The sequence below is a fragment of the Macaca fascicularis genome, chromosome 1, assembly GCF_037993035.2.
Source record: "Macaca fascicularis isolate 582-1 chromosome 1, T2T-MFA8v1.1".
Lineage (NCBI taxonomy): Eukaryota > Metazoa > Chordata > Mammalia > Primates > Cercopithecidae > Macaca > Macaca fascicularis.
In genome coordinates this window covers 18,091,202-18,112,995 of record NC_088375.1, presented here as the reverse complement: position 1 = coordinate 18,112,995, position 21,794 = coordinate 18,091,202, and the positions used below count along the sequence as shown (strand labels likewise).

At 41.7% G+C, this 21,794-nt stretch overlaps 1 protein-coding gene across 1 annotated transcript; it reads left to right on the top strand.

Moving 5' to 3' along the window:
* Positions 1-167: 167 nt before the first annotated feature.
* Positions 168-20,573, top strand: ARV1 (ARV1 homolog, fatty acid homeostasis modulator). The gene is made up of 6 exons (XM_005539791.4): positions 168-355; positions 8,625-8,744; positions 10,396-10,549; positions 15,778-16,002; positions 17,117-17,263; positions 20,120-20,573. The coding sequence occupies exons 1-5, from the start codon at positions 182-184 to the stop codon at positions 17,257-17,259; spliced, it is 816 nt and encodes a 271-aa protein (XP_005539848.2). The 5' UTR covers positions 168-181; the 3' UTR covers positions 17,260-17,263; positions 20,120-20,573.
* Positions 20,574-21,794: the final 1,221 nt, after the last annotated feature.

Here is a 21,794-nt window from a genome sequence, read left to right as displayed (position 1 = left end):
GGGGCAAAGGGAGAAGCATTGTGTGCTGGGAATGGTAGTCCCAGCTCGACCAGCCCCTGGCCACCTTGCCCGTGCTGGGACTACGAATCCCAAAAGCCCCGCGCGGCGCAAATCTTCCGGTCTGGCGTCTGACGTCTTACCCGCCACAGAATCGGAAGTTCTGGGCTGCAGTTGAGTGGAAATGGGCAACGGCGGGCGGAGCGGGCTGCAGCAGGGGAAAGGGAATGTGGATGGGGTGGCAGCGACTCCTACTGCTGCCTCGGCCTCCTGCCAGTACAGGTGCATCGAATGCAACCAGGAGGCCAAAGAGTTGTACCGAGACTATAACCACGGTGTGCTGAAGATAACCATCTGTGTGAGTTGTCAGATGTGGGGTGTCCTTGAGAAGAAAATGGCGCGGCGGGATTTGGGGACCGCGAGGAGCAGGGTCCTCTGATACAGTCTTTAGTTCGGTAGTTGATATTCCTGCCCGGGGTCTTTGCATGAATATCTGTACTGATAGAGAACTCAGCTACCCGACAGCGCTTTTCTCATCCTGGGGCATATTTGGGTGATACGACCTAAGCTGGCGAACGGACCGGACCGCCAGGCAGAGGTAGATGTGGGCATTTTGCAGAGAAATGTAAAGATCAATTCGGTTGACATTTTGGTTCATGCCAAAGCTACTTCCTTGTAGCTCTTCTCCCTTTGACAGAGAGATGGTACCATCCTTACCCTCCACAACTCGTGTTGAATCCACCTACGATGCTTTTTAAGGTTTCGTCAAGTGTAGTTATTGAATGTCTGCTGTGTACAAAGCACTATGCTAGACGTTGGTGGTACAAAACCCAAAAGTGAGGAAGTAAAAATTCTCATTCCAAGGTGTTCGTAGTTTATTAAGAGAGAATAATCCTATGTTTAAAGAGTCTACAAAGTTGGAGGTTCTTTGGGGGTATTAATTAGCAAAGAACGTGTCACAGAATAGAGAGTACATTTTTGTCCCATTTTAGATCTTGTGATTTTCTAATAATCTCTTTAGTAAATTATGGTCTGTAGTAATATACAAGAGAATAGACAAACTGAGTGTATACCTATATAATCTGTCAACCACATAGCGTTTTGGTGTATACACCCTCAATTTCCTGTTCCTCTCTCAAATGCTTTCCCTCCTTTGTCAAAATGTCAACACTTGTTAAATCCAACATATTGCCCGGTCTTGTCCCTGTACCCATGCAGCAGTACGTTGCTGGGGGAAAACAAATTTGTGACCATTAACCTCATGTAGGCCTTTCATGCTGTCTGGCAATCTTATTTCGTTTTTGTTCTTTTTTTTTTTTTTTTTTTTTTTTTTTGAGATGGGATCTCCCTCTGTCACCCAGGCTGGAGTGCAGTGGGGCAATCTCAGCTCACTACAACCTCTGCCTCCCGAGTTCAAGCGATTCTCCTGTCTCAGCCTCCCAAGTAGCTGGGATTACAGGCCCGCACTACCACGACGGGCTAATTTTTGTATTTTTAGTAGAGACCAGGTTTCACCGTGTTGACCAGGCTGGTCTCGAATTCCTGACCTCAAATGATCCACACACCTCAGCCTCCCAAAGTGCTAGGGTTACAGGCGTGAGCCACCGCGAAAACAGAAGAGAACTTCCACCAGGTTTGCAACAACATAAACCAACATAAACACAATACTGGCATTTGTTATTTCTTTACTGTATTCTTGTCTTCTTCTGCCTTCTGCTGGATCATGCCCACCAGCATGCATACTATTACTTCTTCCATCAAAAAAATAAAAATAAAACCAACACCACCAACAAAATACGCTTGCTGCCACTTCCCCCTTTAGCTTCTGCTCTTTTTCTTCTTAGTTAGAAAGCAGGCTTTCTAAGATATGTTTGTACTGTCTATTTCCTTTCCTAGTTTCTCTTGAACCTGCTTTAGTCACATTTGCACCCACATTTCATTAGAAACTGTTCTTGTTAAGATCACCACTTCCACTTTGCTAAATCCAGTAGTCGATTCTCAGTTAATGATCAGCATTTTACCTCATGACTTTCTCCTCCTTGAAATGCTGTGTGCGCTTCTCAGGACTCAGTGCTCTTCTTATTGTCTTCTTACTTCACTGGCTATTACCCCTCAATCTCCTTTCTGCTTTTGCTTCACCTCCCTTAGCTCTTAATCATGGTGTATTCCAAGGCATAGTCATTGGGCCTCCTTCTGTCTGCATGCTTTCCCTGGAAGAGCTCATTCTGTCTCATGGCTTTATATACCATCAACATTTGGACAATTTCCAAATTTATATTTCTACCCTGAACCTCTTCCCTAAACTCCAGATTTAAATGTCCAACTACCTACTTGACTTGTCCACTGGGATTTCAATAGACAGCTCACATATACCCATCACAGTTAGTGGCAACTTTACCATTTTAACTCCTAAAACCAAGAAACCTTGGTGTCATCCCTATTTCTACTCTTCCTCTCACATCCCATATTCAGTTATTCAGCAAATCCTGTTCTGTCTTCAAATTATGTTCAGAATCCACTACTTCTCACTACTCCTGCTGCTACAATCCTCATCCAAGCCACCATCATGTCTACCCGAACTATTGTTGTAACTCCTATCTGGTCTCCCTACATCATCGTTGCACTTCTTCAGTCTTCTCTCCACGCGGTAGCCAGGGACTGATCCTTGAAAAATATAATTTAGATCATATCATTCCTTTGACCAAAACTTTCTGATGGTTTTCCATCTCAGAGTTAAGGCCAGAATCCCTGAACTGGCTTATAAGGCCCTGTGTAGTCTCCTGCTACTCTTTCCCTTCCTTATTTTACGGCAGTCCCACTGGCCTCCTGGTGTTTCTCAAACTAGGCAAGTTCCTTTCTCAGGGCCTTTGCACAACGCCTGGAGCACTCTTCTATCAAGTATCTGCGTGACTAATTCCCTTACCTCCTTCAAACATCTCAGAGAGTCTACTCTGACTACCCTATTGAAAAGTATGATAGGCTTCCCAGCTTTGTCTTTCTCTATAACGCCTATCTTCTTGTAATCTTGTATATAATTGACTTAGTGTTGTGTATCTTCTCCTACTGGAAAGTAATTTACACAAGGACAGACATTCTGTCTGTTTTATTCATTAACGTAGCTGTATCACTCAGAACAGCGACTGACATTTGGTAGCCACTCAGTAAATATCTGTTGAATAAATGTATCCCTTCCAGGTTTTTAGATTAGCATATGCTTGGCCATCCAGGTAGGAGGAAGAGAACAAGATCTTATATGTGGTCTAAACCTAATAACTTTTGGACTGGTCTAATTAAATGGTTCATTTGGAAGATGATAACCACATAACTGAATATGGTCTGAAGAAAAGCTAGTATTTGTATATGCATTTTAGTAGTCTTTAAAAATACAAAAAATATCTTTTTTGTTGGCATTAAGCTAACAAAATCCCTTTGCTAAACAACAGGTATTTGTTTTGTTTATGGAAAGGCAAAATAATTATTGGATAGCCTGTTTAGGTCAACATTCACTTCCCCCCTCCCCTTTGTTCCCTAACATCATACTCTTTCTCCCAGGAGATGGATTTTGGAGTTATATTTGGAGTATTGAATGGTGGCACAGTACTTTATGGATTCGTTATTGTCCACAGTCATTCCATAATGAGACAGAGTTTGTAATAGCCGTGTCACTATCATACTAATGCATACTAAACTTTAGACGATAATAGCACCACTCAGGAAAAATCGTTTCGTTGATGCCAGACTAAAAAATTAAACCATGAAGCGACGAATTATTTTAAAGGCTTTCCAACCTCTGAGATACAAAAAGTAAGAAGTTTTTAGACATTAGACCATTTGTTGTGACATAATCTCCAGAGTTTCTAAGTGCTTACTCATACATACTTTGGTCTCTTCCCTACCAAACTTGGAGTCAGCAAGGTACTCAGCCTGATTGCTCACCTGTATTTTTCATCCCAGTCTCCTCTCCTTTTGCTCTGCTTGTTTTTTCACTGCCATTCCTCCCAGCTTGCCTTTCTGTGTTTCTCTTTCCTCTGTCTAATATATCATGTGTCCCTTGCTTTTAGCCAATCCTGCTGCTTCAGCTCTTCACAATTTATTATAAGTATGCTTAAAGATACAGTACTTTTGGCCAAGCACAGTGGCTTATACCTGTAATCCCAGCACTTTGGGAGGCCAAGGCAGGCGGATCACGAGGTCAGGAGTTCAAGACCAGCCTGACCAACACGGTGAAAGCCCGTCTCTCTAAAGTACAAAAATTAGCCAGGCGTGGTGGTGCATGCTTGTAATCCAGCCACTTGGGAGGCTGAGGCAGGAGAATTGCTTGAACCCAGGAGGCAGAGTTTGCAGTGAAGCTGAGATTGCGCCATTGCACTCCAGCCTGGATGACAGAGTGAGATTCTGTCTCAAAAAAAAAAAAAAAAAGATACAGTACTCTGTATTTACTATAGGACTTGGCTTATTTTAAGTGCACAGATATTTAATACATTCATTATTATGTTAACAAAACAAAACTCCTGTAAGATTCTCCTAAGTTTCCATTTCCTTCAGCACTACAGCATTCGGCTCCCACCCTTGGGATCCTAGATGTGAAGATAAATAAGACACAGCCCTATCCTTGAGGAGCTTAAAGACTTAAAGAAGGGAAGGGAATGCTCCTAGAGATGACAGGAAGGAAACAGCAGGAATATTTAAGAACAAATTTGGTTTGTCTGATTTATATTCTAAAAGAGATCTGATTCGTCAGGCATTGGAGAACACAGCAGGACAGAGGAAGTCATATCCGTGTTGAGACAGGCGGTGGGAGCAGCCTGAATTCCCAGAATATGCTTGGTCCTTGTGCTGTAGGGATTCTTTAGAGGAAGATTTTTCTCTTTTCAGGATACTTGCCTATAAAGTAGTAAATGAAACAATTTTGCCAAAATAAGAAACATAAGAAACATAGTTGCTAAATCTGGGCAGGCATGATGGTTCACATCTATAATCCCAGCACTGGGAGACTAAATGGCAGATCACTTGAGGTCAGGAGTTCAAGACCGGCTTTGGCAACATGGTGAGACCACCCGCTGCCCCCGACCCATCTATACTAAACTACAAAAATCAGCTGGGCATGGTGGCACACGCCTGTAGCCCCAACTCCTCAGGAGGCTGAGGTGGGAGGTTCGCTTGAGCCCGGGTAGCAGAGACTGTAGTGAGACAAGATCCTGCCACTGCACTCCAGGCCTGGGCCACAGAGTGAGACCTTGTCTCAAAAAGGAAAGAAAAGAAAAGAAACATATATACTAATTTGAATAAATACGACTCCCAGTGGTCTGTTTTGGGATATCTACATTTGTTTTTTTCGTGTGTGCGTGTGTGTGTGTGTGTGTGTGTGTGTGTGTGTGTGTGTGTGTGTGTGTAGTTTTTCTCTTTACATTCAAGGTGAAGGCAGAGGGAAAGGAAGTTGCAAGCAGCACTTAAGGGAAAAGCAAATAACAGAGGGAGAACAAGGAAAGTGAGGTGTAAACTGAGAGGGAACCAGCGAATTCTAATGACTTCTCAGCATTTATAAAACACGCCGAATGCTAAGAAGGGAAATGGGCAAAGCACATAGGATATCACATACTACCAGAAGCTGCCTCCTCCGTTTGATTTCATATCACCCTGTGCTCATCCCATTGTAGCCGTTGGATGCTACATAGTCTGATGAACTGTGGTCATCAGACCATATCATAGAGGCATGTTTGTCTTCTGCTTCTAAACTGTTAGGTCCTTGAGGATAGAAACTGTGGCTGAAGGTGAGTATCTAGCACCTTGCAAGTTCCTGGTCCATACAATGGCCAAGAAAAGAGAGCGATTGTTATGCATGTGATAGCAACTCCAAAGACATTTGTCAAACAGATGAATGCAAAAGGAATAACAGCTGCTGTGTCTCTTGGTGTTGGTTTCTGCCTGCCTCCTTCTAAGTATTGTCCAAATCCCCAGCCTTAGACTTGTGATGCTGTCCAAAAATGGGTTTTAGAGAACATTTAAAGGACAGAGAGGACCCCTGACTTCTTAGGGTTTCCATTTTAACATGAAGCAGCCTCTCTGGTGTCCTAATATTGCACGTAGAAAGGAAGGAGATATGCTCCCCGTGAGTAGCCAAGGAAGACCTATCAAACAGCTCTTTGTCATGGACATGGAATTTCTGATTCTGGGGCTTCTGTTTAGATGCTGGCTTATTCCCTGCTCAGATAAAGAACTGCAGAAATATTAACTCCTTATGCCTCAGTTTGATTAAGCAGATGTTTTTTCTTTTTTTTGAGACGGAATTTTGCTCTGTCGCCCAGACTGGAGTGCAGTGGCCCGAACTCGGCTCACTGCAAGCTCCACCTCCCGGGTTCACACCCCATTTTCCTGCCTCAGCCTCCCAAGTAGCTGGGACTACAGGCACCTGCCACCACACACGTCTAATTTTTTGTATTTTTTTTTTTTTTTAGTAAAGATAGGGTTTCACCATGTTAGCCAGGATCGTCTCAATCTTGTGACCTCGTGATCTGCCCACCTTGGCCTCCCAAAGTGCTGGGATTACAGGCATGAGCCACAGCGCCCAGCCCTGATTAAGCAGAATTAAGTTTGAGGTAACAGCACATCTCCCCTCATTGGATCACTTGGTAACTGGAAAACATACCTATTCCTGTAATGACGCAAATGAAGTGAAGAAACTATGTAAATTGGGAACACATCCAATTTTTTATTACATTTGAATTGCAGGGTCAGTATTCTTCAGTGCACTTCATTTTTCTTCCAGCACTTTAATGTAGTTAAAAGGCCAGCCTAGACTGTTTTTATACTCGCAACTCTTCTATTTTATCTCCTCAAAGTTTCCAAATGTTATGCGTGTGAATTGTAGCCATTCCAGTAGTCCCCATTCTCTTTGGGGGATAAATTCCAGGACCCACAATGAGTGCCTGAAACTATAGGTAGTACGGAACCCGATTACCATCAGTTGGAATACGTTTCTGTTCATGCCTTCCACCCACAAATGTAATACTTTTCCCATCTTTCTTTCTTTCTTTTTTTTTTTTTTGAGAGAGAGACAGAGACAGTCTTGCTTTGTTGCCCAGGATGGGCTCAAACTTCTGGCTTCAAGTGATCCTCTCACCTCGGACTCCCAAAGTGCTGGTATTACAGATGTGAACCATGGCACCTGGCCCTGCCTTTTCCACTTAGCACTTCTCACATACTGTGGCCTTAATTTTTGCAGTATGAAACGCCACAGCAAAACTAGCACAATTTATTTTCTTTACAGTTGCACAGGTAGAAGATTCATTCTTATCATAGATCTTAACCTCAGCATAAGATTGTTGTTTTCCTTATTAGCCGAGAACTTTCACCTTTTCACTTAAAGCATTTTACAGCTTCTCTTTGGCTGTAAAATTGCCAGCATCACTACTCTCGTGCTTTGGGGCCAATGTTGAGTCAAAGAAGGGTGACTTGAACCACAAGCACTGCAATACTATGATCCTTAATCCCGTTAACCTGGACAGCAACTAGATTGCTAACAGGCGGGGAGCATCTGCAACGTGGACACACTAGACAAAGGGATGATTCACATCCCGGGCAGTGGAGCAGGACAGCATGCAATTTAAAACTTAGGATTATTTCTGGATTTTTCCATTTAATTTTCAGAATGTTGTTGACCTCAGGTTACAAACTGCAGAAAGCAAAACTGTGGCTATGGGAGTACTGCTCTAGTTTTATAAAGTGAATAGTAGCTTTGATGCAACTTTGTGACTAGTACTGCTTTAGAGGTCACATTTCTAATGAGCTTGTTTGTGTATACCTGCATTTTTTATGTTCTAATGGTGTGGGAATTTGGTAACATTGTAATCACATGTGTCTAGAGAATCTGAACTCTAAATTGGTGACCCTTCAGGGGGGAAGAAAGCCATTTAATGTGAACTGCTAAGAGCCAAGGGAGCCTTGATTTTGGAACCTAGATCTAGGCTGCACAACCTAGTTCCTTACACAGCCCAGCACTCTCCATTGCCTCTACTCTAGCACAGAAAAACCATTTTCTTTCCATATCCTTGATGTTACTGGAGAAAATCCCAGGCTTCCCCTGTTATCGGCCACCTCAGGATCTTTGGAATTGTGCCCCGTTCTTTACCTGCTTGCAGCTCTCAGTAGTTCTGGGGACAAGGTAACTTTACTGAGTACTTTTCTCCAAATCATATACCAAGAACCACAAAGTCAGGGGCATCTAGCCAAGAGGCAATAATTTATCAATGAAAGTGCATTATAAATGTATTTATTTTATAATAATTCCTACAAATTGAAAGTAGAATTGGACATAGAGTCTGTATAGATTGAAAGTAAAATCTTCTAGAATACTTTCCTGCCTAAACTCAGTCTTTAAATTAGATATATTTTTAGCTTCTTGAATATGAGGTTAAAATATTAATATTCCTAGCCTAGAAGATTAGTCCTTTCTGAAACCCTTTCTTATGTAGATGAACATTTTATATCTGAATGGAAGTTTATATAAATAATTGCTAATATGGCAATATTGCTATATGTGTCCAAAATAGACCCTGCTGTTTTGAAATCCTTGAGGATTCCAGAAAGTATACATTTGCTTGTTCTAATATTATCCTGCATTATTTCAGAAATCCTGCCAGAAACCTGTGGACAAATACATCGAGTATGATCCTGTTATCATCTTGATTAATGCTATATTGTGCAAAGCTCAGGCCTACAGACATATTCTTTTCAATACTCAAATAAATGTAAGTTGTGATCATTTTATTTTTTAATTTTATTTGATGCTGTTACATTTTGAAAAATAAGAATTTTAAGCAGAAGTAAAGAATATTATAAAAGAGAAAAAGAAATTCTAACTTAAGAGGGTCTTTTATTGCAACGTATCTGGAAGTTTCTAGAAATAATAGATGTTGATTTTAAAAGGTGCATAATGCTCAATGAGTGTTTAAGAATGTGGTCACTGGCAGGAAACTGACAAGTCATAATCTGAATTACCTGCTAGTAAATAGAAACAATCATCTCTGGTTTTTAACAGAATACAATTAGACATATCCAAGTAGGGAGAGAATTATACCTAAATGAGGTAAGCAAACATTAAAAGAAAAATGTTTTTAAAAACATAATTTATTGCATTTTATACTTTGCTATTAAAGGAATGTATAAGATAAATAACTTTCAGTTTAATCAAAGTTTAATCCTTATTTATAAAGTTGAATAGAATTGTGAACTCTTTAATAGTTTGGGTAGAGTTGACAGATAACATAGAGGACAGTCAATTAAATTTGAGTTTCATATACGCCACGAATTAATTTTTTAGTATAAGAATATCCTTAATATTTCATGGAACGTACTTACACAATAAAAATTTATTCGTGCTGTATGTGAAACTCAAATTTAACTGGGCATCCTGTTATTTTATTTATTTATTTATTTTTGAGACAGAGTCTTGCTCTGTCACCCAGGCTGGAGTGCAGTGGTGTGATCTCGGCTCACTGCAGCCTCCACCTCCTGGGTTCAAGTGATTCTCCTACTTCAGCCTCCCAAGTTGCTGGGATTACAGGCATGTATCACCATGCCCAGCTAATTTTTGTATTTTCAGTAAAGATGGGGTTTCGCCATGTTGACCAGGCTAGTCTGGAACTCCTGACCTCAAGTGATCCGCCCACCTCTGCCTCCCAAAGTATTGGGATTACAGGCATGAGCCACTGTGCCCAGCCTCTTCCTTACTTTATTTTGATGGAGAAAGTTCAACCTGAAGGAGGACTACATAGAAAAAAGCCAATTTTTGTTGCCTAGTATTTTTTTATGTTAGCCAAAATTTCAGACTCTTAAGAACTTCCAGATTTTATTTGTTCTCTTTTAATATATTGAATCATACTCATCCAGGCAGAGGTATTTTTTAAAAATTGATGTTCAGACTAATAGTTGCTTATTCAATATCATGGAATCTTCAGATTAAATCTGTTCTCTTATTGCTGTTCCCACATATACATGAATCATACATAAGTTTTTTGCTTGATTCTGTGGAAAGGACAGAAGTCAAAAATGTGTAATGAAAGGTGAACTATTATTTAAAGCAGTAATTCTTAACTAGGGGTGCACATTAGAATCCCCCCAGAACTGTTGCAAAATATGGATGTCTGTGTTTTACTACAAAGATTCTGAATCAGGACTGGGGCTTAGACATTTAAATTTTTGAAGAAATCTCCCCATGTGCTTCTGGGGTACATTGCTGATTAAAACCCACTGATTACAAAATGACTACAATTAGCCACTTAGTTGGGCAGTTCTGAATTTGAAAAGTGACTAGGTGGGATGCCACAAATACTCTGTACCTGTTGATATTAATGCAACTGTTTCGTTACCTAATTGAATGGCAATGTCTTTGACTATCAGATCCATGGAAAACTCTGCATATTTTGTTTGCTTTGTGAAGCATACCTGAGGTGGTGGCAGCTTCAAGATTCCAACCAGAATACTGCCCCTGACGACTTGATCAGATATGCTAAGGAATGGGATTTCTATAGAATGTTTGCGATTGCTGCTTTAGGTAAGGAGATGCCACGCTTTCCATTCTTAGTTAACTATTCTTACTTAACTAATCTGGTTAAAACTAAGACATGTAGTCTTAATCGTTGGTAAGAAGAGCTAGTTAATATGGGACTTGAGAAGGAATTTTCAGCTCCACCACTACTAACCTACGAAGTGAGTGTGTTTGAATCACCTGCTTTTTAAAAATCTGTTACAACATATATAGTATGGAAATAGTTGTGCTTATCACATTAGAAAGTTTCATAAAATATTTTGAAGCACAATATTGTTGATAAAAATTCTTTTATTTTTATTATTATATATTTTTTGAGACAGGGTCTCACTCTGTTGCCTAGGCTGGAGTGCAGTGGCACAGTCACAGCTCACTGCAGTCCTGACCTCCTGGGCTCAAGCAATCCTCCTGCCTCAGCCCCCCAGGTAGCTGGAACCACAGATATGCACCACCACACCATGCACCACCTGCAGCTAATTTTTATATTTTTTGTTGAGATGGGGGTCTCTCCATGTTGCCCAGGCTGGTCTTGAACTCCTGGGCTCAAGCAGTCCTCCCACCTCAGCCTCCCAATGGGATTACAGGTGTGAGCCCCTGTGCCTGGCCAATAAAATTCTTAATGTTTAAGTTTTGATTATCCAGTCTGAAAGTTACCTAGGTCCTATCTTTATTAATAGAGATAATTGCCAGACATTACGCAATGTATTGTACTAATTCCATTATACTAATGCAGTGTATTTTATAGGGTTCGTTATTTTTTGTTACTTGTTACTTATCTGACTGCATGCAGGGAATTTGGCTACTTCTCAAAATTCCTTAAGTTCAGGAAGTGCTTTTCAGAATTTGACTTCATAAGTTATTGTTTTCCTATTGTCAGAATTGTGTTGAGCTAATTTCTGTGACTATTTTGTTGCTAGTTCCATGCTCCTCTGCTTCTCAACTCTTTGATTATAATGAAATCTTACTTTAGTAATACTGAGTCTCCAGTCCACTCCAATATCACATTTCTGGTCTGTGTGTCTTCTTTTGTCCTCTTTTTTTCTCTATCTGCCCTCGCTCTCTTGGTCATATAACCTGTCTGCTGAGAACTCTCAAATGTCCATCTCTAATCTAGATCTTTCTCCAGACCTCTAGACTCTGCATCCATCTGCCTTCTCAACATCACCACTTGGATATCTAATAAATCACCATACCCGTAATTAAGCTCCTCATCTCTCTGCCTCTACCGCAGCCTCCCCCTTCTCAGTTGTAACTCCATTCTTTTAGTTGCATTAACCAGAAAGCCTTGCAGTCATCCCTGGTGCCTCTTTCTTTGATACCCCATAGTCAGAAAATCTCGTTGGCTCCACCTTCAAAGTACTTCTACTTTTTTTTTTTTTTTTTGACACGGAGTCTCACTCTGTCGCCCAGGCTGAAGTGCAGTGGCACGGTCTTGACTCACTGCAACCTCTGCCTCCCGGGTTCAATCTATTCTCCTGCCTTAGCCTCCCGAGTAGCTGGGATTACAGGCGTGCACCACCATGCCTAGCTAATTTTTGTATTTTTAGTAGAGACGGGTTCACCATGTTGGTCAGGCTGGTTTTGAGCGTCTGACCTCATGATCCGCCTGCCTCTGCCTCCCAAAGTGCTAGGATTACAGGCATAAGCCACTGCGCCCAGCCACACTTCTACTATTATACTACTACTACTCTCCATTCCCTCCAGGGCTGCCACCCTGGTGCAGGCCACCCTCATCCTTCACCTACGTGACTGCAGTAGCCACCTTGTATTTGCACGCAACACAGAGTAGTCCTTTTCAACCAAATCAGATCATGTCACTGTTGTGCTAGAACACAGTAGCTCCCCGTTGCACTCAGAGTGCAAGCTGAAGTCTTTACAGCGGGCCTTGTACTGGAATCTGCCCCTCCCAGTACGTCTTTCATTTTATCCACAGCTGTCGTCTCCCATGTCTACTCTGACCCTCCCCATCTAGTTAACTTGCTTCAGAAACACTGGAAAACTTCCACCTTAAGGCCTTTGAAGTGGCTCTTCCTGTGCCTGGAATGCCTGTCTCCCTAATGCCCAGATGTCTGACTCCTGCACACCCCTCAAGAGTTTGCTGAAATGACACTTTCTCAATTAAGTGTACCCTGATCAATGCTACCACCTCCCCTGGCACTCCTGATCTCCTGTTCCTGCTCTACTTTGTTTTTCTTATGGTACTTACCGTTTAACATATCACAGAAGTTATTATCTTTTGTTAGTGCCTTTCTCCACTAACATATCAATTGAATGAGGTCAGGGCTCTTTGTTTTACTCACGGTTGTAGCTCAAGCACTTAGGTGCCTGGCCCATAGTAGGTGCTTAATAAATATTTGCTCAGCCGATTGAATGAATTATTGCATACTACATTCATGTACGCACTCTAACTTGAGCAAGTCACCATCAGTTACACTCGGTGATTATTCATTCACTATTCATTATTATTCATTCCCTTAATAATTATTTTTAAAATACTTATTAGGTGCCAGTTACTACTTTAGGTACTAGAGATATATCCATGGAAAATACATAGAAAAATCTCCGCGTCCATTATTATTTAATTACTAAGGCTTATGACAGCTTAACCGCCATGATGTCCAGTCTGTCGATAATTTTATATACAATTTGGACTTGCGGCAATTTAAAATATTTGAAATATACAAAAGAATATGTTAGCCTTTTTATCTTATGAAACATAAGACTACTAAAAACATCCTTGAGCACATCATCTAGCCCAAGAATTAGAACCTAATATGATTTTAAACTTTAAAGCAAAGCCTCTTGAAATTTTTTTTAATTTTTATTTTTTTAAGAGTCAAGGTCTTGCTCTGTCACCAAGGCTAGAGTGCAGTGGCACAGTCATAGCTCACTGCAGCCTGGAGCTCCTGGGCTCAAGGGATCCCCCTGCCTCCGTCTCCTGAGTAGCTGGGACTACAGATACATGCTACTGTGCCTGGCTAATTTTTTTAAAAAATTATGTAAAGACAGTATCTTATTCTGTTGCCCAGGTTGGTCTTGAACTCCTGGGCTCAAACAGTCCTCCCATATGGGCCTCCCAAAGTGCTGAGACTGCAGGCATCAGCCACTGGTCCTGGCCTTTCTTAAAATTTCTAAAGATAAACTGTTATATGTCCATATTTTGTATATAGTATTAAAAACCAGGCTTGTTTTTAAATGGGTTGAAATTCCTATAGCAACTACTCTGTAGTAGACATTTTGATGCTTAATCAGAAGTTTCTTTCTACGATCTTTCTGATGCTTAATCAGAAGTTTCTTTCTACGATTCTTTCTACGAAATCAGAAGTTTCTTTCATCACAACTTTTTTTGTGTGTCTTAGTCTAATCCCTAATTAGACTGTATAGTCCAAAAGAATATCTTAGCCGGGCGTGGTACCTCACGCCTGTAATACTAGCACTTTGGGAGGCCAAGACAGGTGGATTGCTTGAGCTCAGAAGTTGGAAACCAGCCTGGGCAACATGGCAATACTCTGTCTCTATAAAAAATACAAAACTTAGCTGGGCATGGTGGCATGTGCCTGTAGTCCCAGCTACTTGAGGGGCAGAGACAAGAGGATCACTTGAGCCCAAGAGATCAAAGCTGCAGTGAGTCACGTTCATGCCACTGTACTCTTGCCTGAATGACAAAGTAAGACTCTGTCTCAAAAAAATAAAAGAATATCTTACATAAATAAAGCATTTTATAATTTAAAAACTGCTTTTACAGGAATTATTTAATTTTCACAATCATCCTCTGAGGTAGGTAGGTAGGTTAGGGGTTCCCCCATCTATAGCTGCGGAAACATAGATGTATAGATTTTCCCGAAGCCTCACAGTGGGTCACTATCAGTGCTGAGACTGAGGAAAGTCTCCCGACCCCCTTCAGTGTTTTCCACACTGGAGTATTCTATAGGTAGGTAGCAGCTCCTACTGAACTGACCTGACTGATGAGACCCTGAGGGCTAGTGTAGTTCCGTAAATCTCATGAATCCTACATTTAAAAGATGTGGAGGTTATCTAGTCTAGCTTGTCTGGTGCAAGAAATCTTTCTGTCTAGATTCCTGAGAGAGGTTGTAGCTTTGAATGTCTCCAGTGACAGGAGTCAACCTACCATTGTTAGATGGTTCTTGTTATTTGCTATTCATTTACTATGTATTCATTCAAGGAATTATTTATTATTTTTATCCAAAATCCAAGCTTTACAATCTACCTGAGTAGATTCTTGTAGCTGACAAGCCTTTTAGTTATTTTGAAGGGAGACAGCATGAAATACATCCTATTTCATGGAGGTTAACCATCCTAAATTATTTTTATTGATCCTAATCCACCTACATTTGGAACCTCTTTAGTTTGGTTTTATTAAGTTCAAAAAAGAGGATAGTTGTTTCTGCTGTAATATAATACATGTGTCCAGAGAAACCTAATTCTGCAGACACCTAAACTGCTAATAACATAGCTTATATGGGAAAAAACAAAATGAGGGACTGGCCACTCAGAATGGATACAGTTGGGTAATCAGATGACTAACAATCCTAATAAAAATTACAGCACAGTTAAAAGAGATGTTAAATTCCTAGTTAGCAGAAGCTGAACAGATTGTGCTGTGTTGTGACTGTAGGGGACAGTGGAACTATTGCTGCTGCTACTCTGGACTCTGTCCTGTGGATACTTTCTGGAAGTGTAAGGAATTGCATTTTAAAATGTCGTTAAAATGAGTAAAGGAAGTCTCAATTAACAATATTAAAAATCATGTGGATAATGGGCACTTAAATAGTAGAAGAATGCACAAAGAAAAATGTCTTCCTGTGTTATCCCATTCTTAGGATGGGACCCATCTTTCAGGCTGAAAAGCCTCCATTCTCCTGTTTTATTCTTTGGAGAGCTCTTACACTGAAGATGTTTAAGCAGAATCTTACTTCCTTGAAGGAACTTCAGAAAGTTGATGATTACAATTCTAATGGAGTTACTTTTTCTTCAGTGGATAATGTTTCTGAAATTATACCAGCAGGATCTGATACAAAAGCCAGGAGTTTATTTAAAAAAAAAAAAAAAAAAAAAAAAAAAAGAAGAAGAAGAAGAAAAAGAGATTGTGATCTTGAGAAAGTATTTCTTATGTCAGCTGCTAAACTGTATTTTGGAACTGTGGTTTATTTGTTTTTAGGGGGATATATTTTGGATGGGGACATTCATACTTTTATTTTCCATTTCTTCTTTAGAACAGACTGCCTATTTTATTGGCATTTTTACCTTCCTGTGGGTAGAACGGCCCATGACGGCGAAAAAAAAGCCCAACTTCATTTTGCTGCTGAAAGCATTATTATTATCTAGCTACGGAAAACTCTTGCTGATTCCAGCTGTCATTTGGGAACATGACTACACACCTCTGTGCCTCAAACTCATCAAAGTATTTGTTCTAACATCAAATTTTCAGGCAATTAGAGGTATGTTTATGTGTTTATTCTGCCTTCTCAGCTTTCAACCCATAAAAAGCTTAAATCCTTGTTTCTAGGGCGCAGTTTTTATACAACCTGTTGAACACTGGAATTCGTCATCACATAGTAACAATACCTAACACTTCTATAGCAGGTACTCATGTTTTGTTACATTTACCCATGTAATACTTTATAGTTTTCAAAATGCTGTCATATGCATCATCTGTGTCCTGTGAGGTTAGTAGAACAGCCATTATTTGATTTTATGAATGAGCTCCTGGGACTCTGAGGGTTGAGTGATTTGTCCAAAGGTACATGGCTGGGCAGTTATCAAGTCAGGAGAGAATGCTGAGTATCTGCCTCTCAATCCAGGACAATTTCTGCTATACCAGGAAGAGCAGCCCTGTGTGCCTTCATTTTCCCCATATATTGTACACACTGCTATTTTATTTATTTTTATTTATTTTTTTGAGACAGGGTGTCACTCTGTCACCTAGGCTAGAGTGCAGTGATACGATCACAGCTCACTACAGCCTCTACTTCCTAAGCTCAAGTGATCCTCCCACCTCAGCCTCCTGAAAAGCTGGCCACAGGTATATGCCACCACACCCCGCTAATTTTTTGTAGAGACAGGGTTTCAACATGTTGCCAGCCTGGTCTTGAACTCCTGGGTTCGAGCAGTCTGCCCACCTTGGCCTCCCAAAGTGCTGGGAACAGGCATGAGCCACTGTGCCTGGCCGAAGTCCTATTTTAAATGAACTTATTACCTGATACTTTTTATCAGAACGCTTGTCATCTTGCAAACTGTGAGACTGGAAGTATCATTTTGTTGTTGTCGTTATTCTCTTATAGCCTTAGAATTTTTTGTTTTCTCCTTTGATATTCATGGGAATCTGCCACTTGATTTGAGGAGGAGGGGCTTAGTGTTTTGTTGTAAGCAGAGGCTTTGGTTCTCTAAAAACATGTAGATGGAAAAGTGGGAGAAGGTAACAGCACAGATTAATAAGAACAAAAATAGATTTTTCTAAAAACAGCTTTACAGAACAATTCATACTACACCAAAATTTACATATCAATATCGTTTCATTAATTCTGGACTTATTGGCTGCCTTCTTTTTTCCAGTGACCCTAAACATCAACCGAAAGCTCTCCTTCTTGGGCATGGTGAGTGGCTTACTGCTGGAAAGCATCATGGTCTACTTCTTCCAGAGTATGGAATGGGATGTTGGAAGTGATTGTGCCATCTATAAATCTCAGGACTTCTGAAGAGGTACTGAAAGCATGTGGTGTTCATGCATTCAGACATATAGCCTTCTCAAATTAGACAGATGTCATTGTAAAAGAAGTCGGTGCCCTTACATAACCCATTCTCTAGCGTCTAATTGCCTCTAGGTCACCCTCATCTTCCTCGAGGACTTTAGTACATGGCTCCCAGGGGTCTTCACTTTAGTTCCTTTTGTCACCCTCTGGGACATCAACATCCATGTTTTTGTTGCTTCTAGGGTCCTATCCTCACAATTTTTCTAACACCTCCACTCCCACCCATTCTACTAGGATTGTAGACTCTAAAACTGTCTCCTACCCTTCCCAACCATTCTCCACCCTCCCTTCCCCCATGCCAGCTTTATGCTGCCTTTCTCACCTCTAGTCTCTTGACCTCTCACTTTCCTCTGCTTCTGACCCGCCTTGCCTCTTTTTTAACCATACCTGGAACCTGTAGGCTGCGTTGTGCTCTTCTCTGTTAGTACCTTGGCATCTATCAGCCTTTTGCCTTCCATCATACACGCTTTGCTAAGGCTGTTTGGGTGGGTCTTGCCACCTGTCTCCTTGAGAGCCTCGCAGTGTTTCCTGAGCAGCCACCTCTGCCAGTGCACAGAACCTCAGAAGATGTCATGGTGCTCCTGTGCCTTCATAGTCACCTCCAGTGGCCCTTCCATCAGAGGGCCATACCTCAGTTGTTTTGTTCTGGTCGTCCCCTGTGTCTGCTCTGACTTTGCTGAGAAGTGAGACCTTCGCAAGTTCCTTAAGCTTCCCTCTTCACTTCAGGTCCTCTTCGGTCTTCCTCGTTCTTTCTTCCTTCTCTCCTTCCTATCTCATGTTGTGCTCAGCTTCCTCTCTGGGGCTGTTTCTGACCTGTGGGTGTCCGCCTCCCTCCAGTCACAGCCAGACCGTGGATGGCAGCCTCTGTGTTAGGAAGCAGGACCTTAGGCAGGATCCCAGAAGGCTGGGCCAGAGAGTGAGGAAAACACTGGAGCAGAGGGACAGAGTTGAGGCTGTGCTTTGGTCTCTCCCTCCTTGCTCTGTTACATCCTCCTTGCAAGTAGCGGCTGTAAAGCTTCTTCTAACACGCCATCCTCCACTCCTCCACTCCTGTTGCCTTAATCTTTCTTCATGCCCAGCTAATCCTCCTTTTTGGGTCTTCAGACATATCACTGCTTCATTGACCCTCTCTCTAGTATAGCAGCTCTCTCCCCTCTGCCTGTGTACATGCAGGCTCTTCATTCCAGAACAGTTGATGTAAGCCTGCTTCCCCTCCTTCTTCACTACCTTTTCTCTTCGTAAAACATACTTTCACCCAGAGTCTCCTGAACCTATGCTCCTAAAATTCACAAGGAGAGCAGGGCACAATAGCTCATGTCTGTAATCCCAGCACTTTGGGAGGCCGAGTCAGGAAGATGGCTTGAGCCCAGGAGATCAAGACCAGCCTGGGCAACATAGTGAGACCCCATCTTTACAGGGAGAAAAAAAAAAAAAAACAATAGCTGGGCATGGTGGCATACACCTGTACTCCCAGCTACTCAGGAAGCTGAGGTAGGAGGATTGCTTAAGCCCGTGAAGTTAAGGCTACAGTGAGCTGTGATTGCACCACTGCACTCCAGCCTGGGTGACAGAACAAGATCCTGTCTCAAAAAAAAAAAACACAAGGAAGCCAATTCCCACTTGTTTTCTGAGTCCTCCTCCTCCCTCAGCTCTGCTCCAGAAACCTCTGGCTCCTGGCTCCTCCTGAAACAGGCCACCCAGTCCCTTCCTGTTAGATCTTTCTTCACTGACTTCTTTGCCTGTGCCAGGATTCTGTCCTCAGCCCTATTCCTTCCCCGCTCACTGTGCACATACCTGTGCACTTTCCTTCCAGGCCTCATACCTCCAGCTTCCCCTCTCTGCCAGGTCCCCTGCCTCCTACCAGGACGGTCCTGCCATTACCTCAAGTGTCCACAGGTCTGATATGGAATTCAGTGTCACCTGCACTCTCCTGTTGAAGCAGAGTCCTTTTCTGATAGTGTTTCTCTTAAAATGCTCCTCATCTCTTTTCACTCAGACCTCACCCTCTCCTGCCTAAAGGTTCTAACACCTCCAAACCAGCCTGCAACCCATACTGCTACCATGTAAGTCTTCAGGGAGCACCATTCCTGGGGGCCTTCTCAATTTTTCCATCATTTCTGATTGCTGACATAGGAGTTTCTTGTCTCTTTCCAAAGAATGTCTTTAGTTTTCTCTGAGCATTAGTGTGGCCCTCCATAATGTCATCCTAATTGTTCTCCCCAGGCATGTTCCTACTTACGTTCCACATCCACCATAGGTCCTCTCTTCTCCAAACTTGGCTTATGCTCTCCTTGGGTCCTGCAGGGCCCTCATCTCCACCTAACCAAATATGGTCAGCTTTGCCTCTCCATGGAATAAGTGAAGACTTTCCAAAAACTCCAGTTTGCAGTGCTTTTTCCGTTTACTTCCTAGTGCTCAACTTAACACCTACAGCAGTCACTTGCCCAAGAACTTCTGACATTGCCCCCGGGTCAGATCTTTTGTTTCTGCTTTCATAAGTGTATCTGCTTGTCCAACAGTCAATTATAATTTATAGTTAGGAAAATAAGGTCATATATCTTCAATCACTTGAAAGCCATTACACTGTTTTTTATGATCTCATGTTTTATACTTATCTGTGTCTGGCATTAAAATGTCATGTGTTTATGCCTCACTCCCCTAGCCTGCTCAGAAGTCTGGTGCTGGGAGAGGCATGCCTTGGGTTCCTTTGTATCCACCTTAACTCAGGACTTGCCCTAGTAAGTGTCTGTCAGTTTGATTTTTCAGCAGAATGTGCCATTCTAAATACATCCTTTATTTTTCACAGTTTTATTCATCTTTACTATCTGTGGCATGACCAGCTGTATCTGAAAGAGAAAAGACATGAAATATAAACCAACCTCCTCATTTCTGTTGAGTAAAATGAAGCAAAGATTGGAAACACTTTCTGAAAAAGAAAGCAATGATAATAGCAGTGGATACCCACCCCCACAGATGCACCCAAGAGACAAGCCATTTACATACAGATATTCACAGTCACATATAGAAACACCCACACGGACACAAAGAATGTTGCTGCAGAGACTAAATGACATGCAACAGGTGAAGATGTAGATGTTATACACAAGCCCAGGTAAGCACTCATAATTCACACATAATAAAACATCTAGGTTTCATTCCTTTGACATGTTTGTATCTTTTTAATTTAAATGTTGTTACTGGCTTAAAATATTTTGTGTTCTTACAGTAGAAACGCTTTTAATAAAGTATTTCAGAATAAACCGAGTTTTTATAAATTTTCAATTCAGTAATTAAGGTAATCTTTAAAATTGGGTGATCCAAAAATAAATGATAATGAAAACCACTGAGTTATATACTTTACAAGGGTAAATTACATCTGAATAAAGCTGTGATTAAAAACAAATAACACCTCTCCCCTTTCCACTCTCCCTGTTTCATTCATTTGTTCTTTCATTATTATTCATGCCACAGATACTTACTGAGCACCTGCTGTCTCTGTGGCAGACCCTGTGGTTACAGGAGTGAATAAGACATGGTCCCCTTGAAGCTTACTGGGCAGTGCTGGACTCGGAAGTATGAGTAGAGAATCACAGTGCAGTGCAATGAAGAGGTGGGACAGGGGGCTTGGGCAGTACAGAGTAGCAACACCTATTGCAGCATTTGAAGTTGGGAGGGCTTTGGAGAGGAAGGGGAAAGGAAAGGAACTTTCCAGTATCCCTGCTAGAGAGAACAAGAACACATGTTGAATTAGAGGGTGGAGAGTGTGTTGGAGATTGTGCAGGGCCTGAAAGTACATAGACACCTGGACGAGGCTCGGCAGTGGGGGCTTCACAGTGACACTAGGAAGTCATATGAATGGTTTATGAAGAACCTTTTGTAATTTGTCCCCAAGGACTGTGAAACCAGCACAGCTAGTTAAACAGAAGAATCCAAAGATTAGAAAAAATTAATTGGGGTAACATCTCAAAACAGCCACAGGACAGAGAGGGCTGTTGACCCTCTGTAAGTGTTAAGGGGAGAGAGGGAGAACAGGATTCAAAGGCATACAACCAAAAGGAAAAGGTCAGTTAAAAACAAGTGTCGGAGGCCATCCACGGTGGTTCGTGCCCATGATCCCAGCACTTGGGGAGGCTGAGGTGGGCAGATCACTTGCGCCCAGGAGTTTGAGACCAGTCTGGGAAACATGGCAAAGTCCTGTCTCTACAAAAAAAAAAAGCCAGGCATGGTGGCACACAGCTATAGTCCAAGCTACTCAGGAGGCTGAGGTGGGAAGATCACTTGAGCCTGGGAGGCAGAGGTTATGGTAAGCCAAGATCGTGCCACTGCACTCCAGCCTGGGTGACAGAAAAAGACTCGTCTCAAAAAAAAAAAAGTGTCAGAAAAAGGACCAAAAATGTAATACATCAATGATTATAGCTTTGCAAATCTGTCTAATCTGTTAACTCAGACAAGTGAAGATAAACACATCTTCCATTTATAAA

Coding starts and splice junctions, on each gene's coding strand:
- ARV1 (XM_005539791.4), top strand. CDS start 182: ATGGGCAACGGCGGGCGGAGCGGGCTGCAGCAGGGGAAAGGGAATGTG. Junction 356..8,624: donor TGCTGAAGATAACCATCTGT/GTGAGTTGTCAG, acceptor GCATTATTTCAG/AAATCCTGCCAGAAACCTGT. Junction 8,745..10,395: donor TTTTCAATACTCAAATAAAT/GTAAGTTGTGAT, acceptor TTTGACTATCAG/ATCCATGGAAAACTCTGCAT.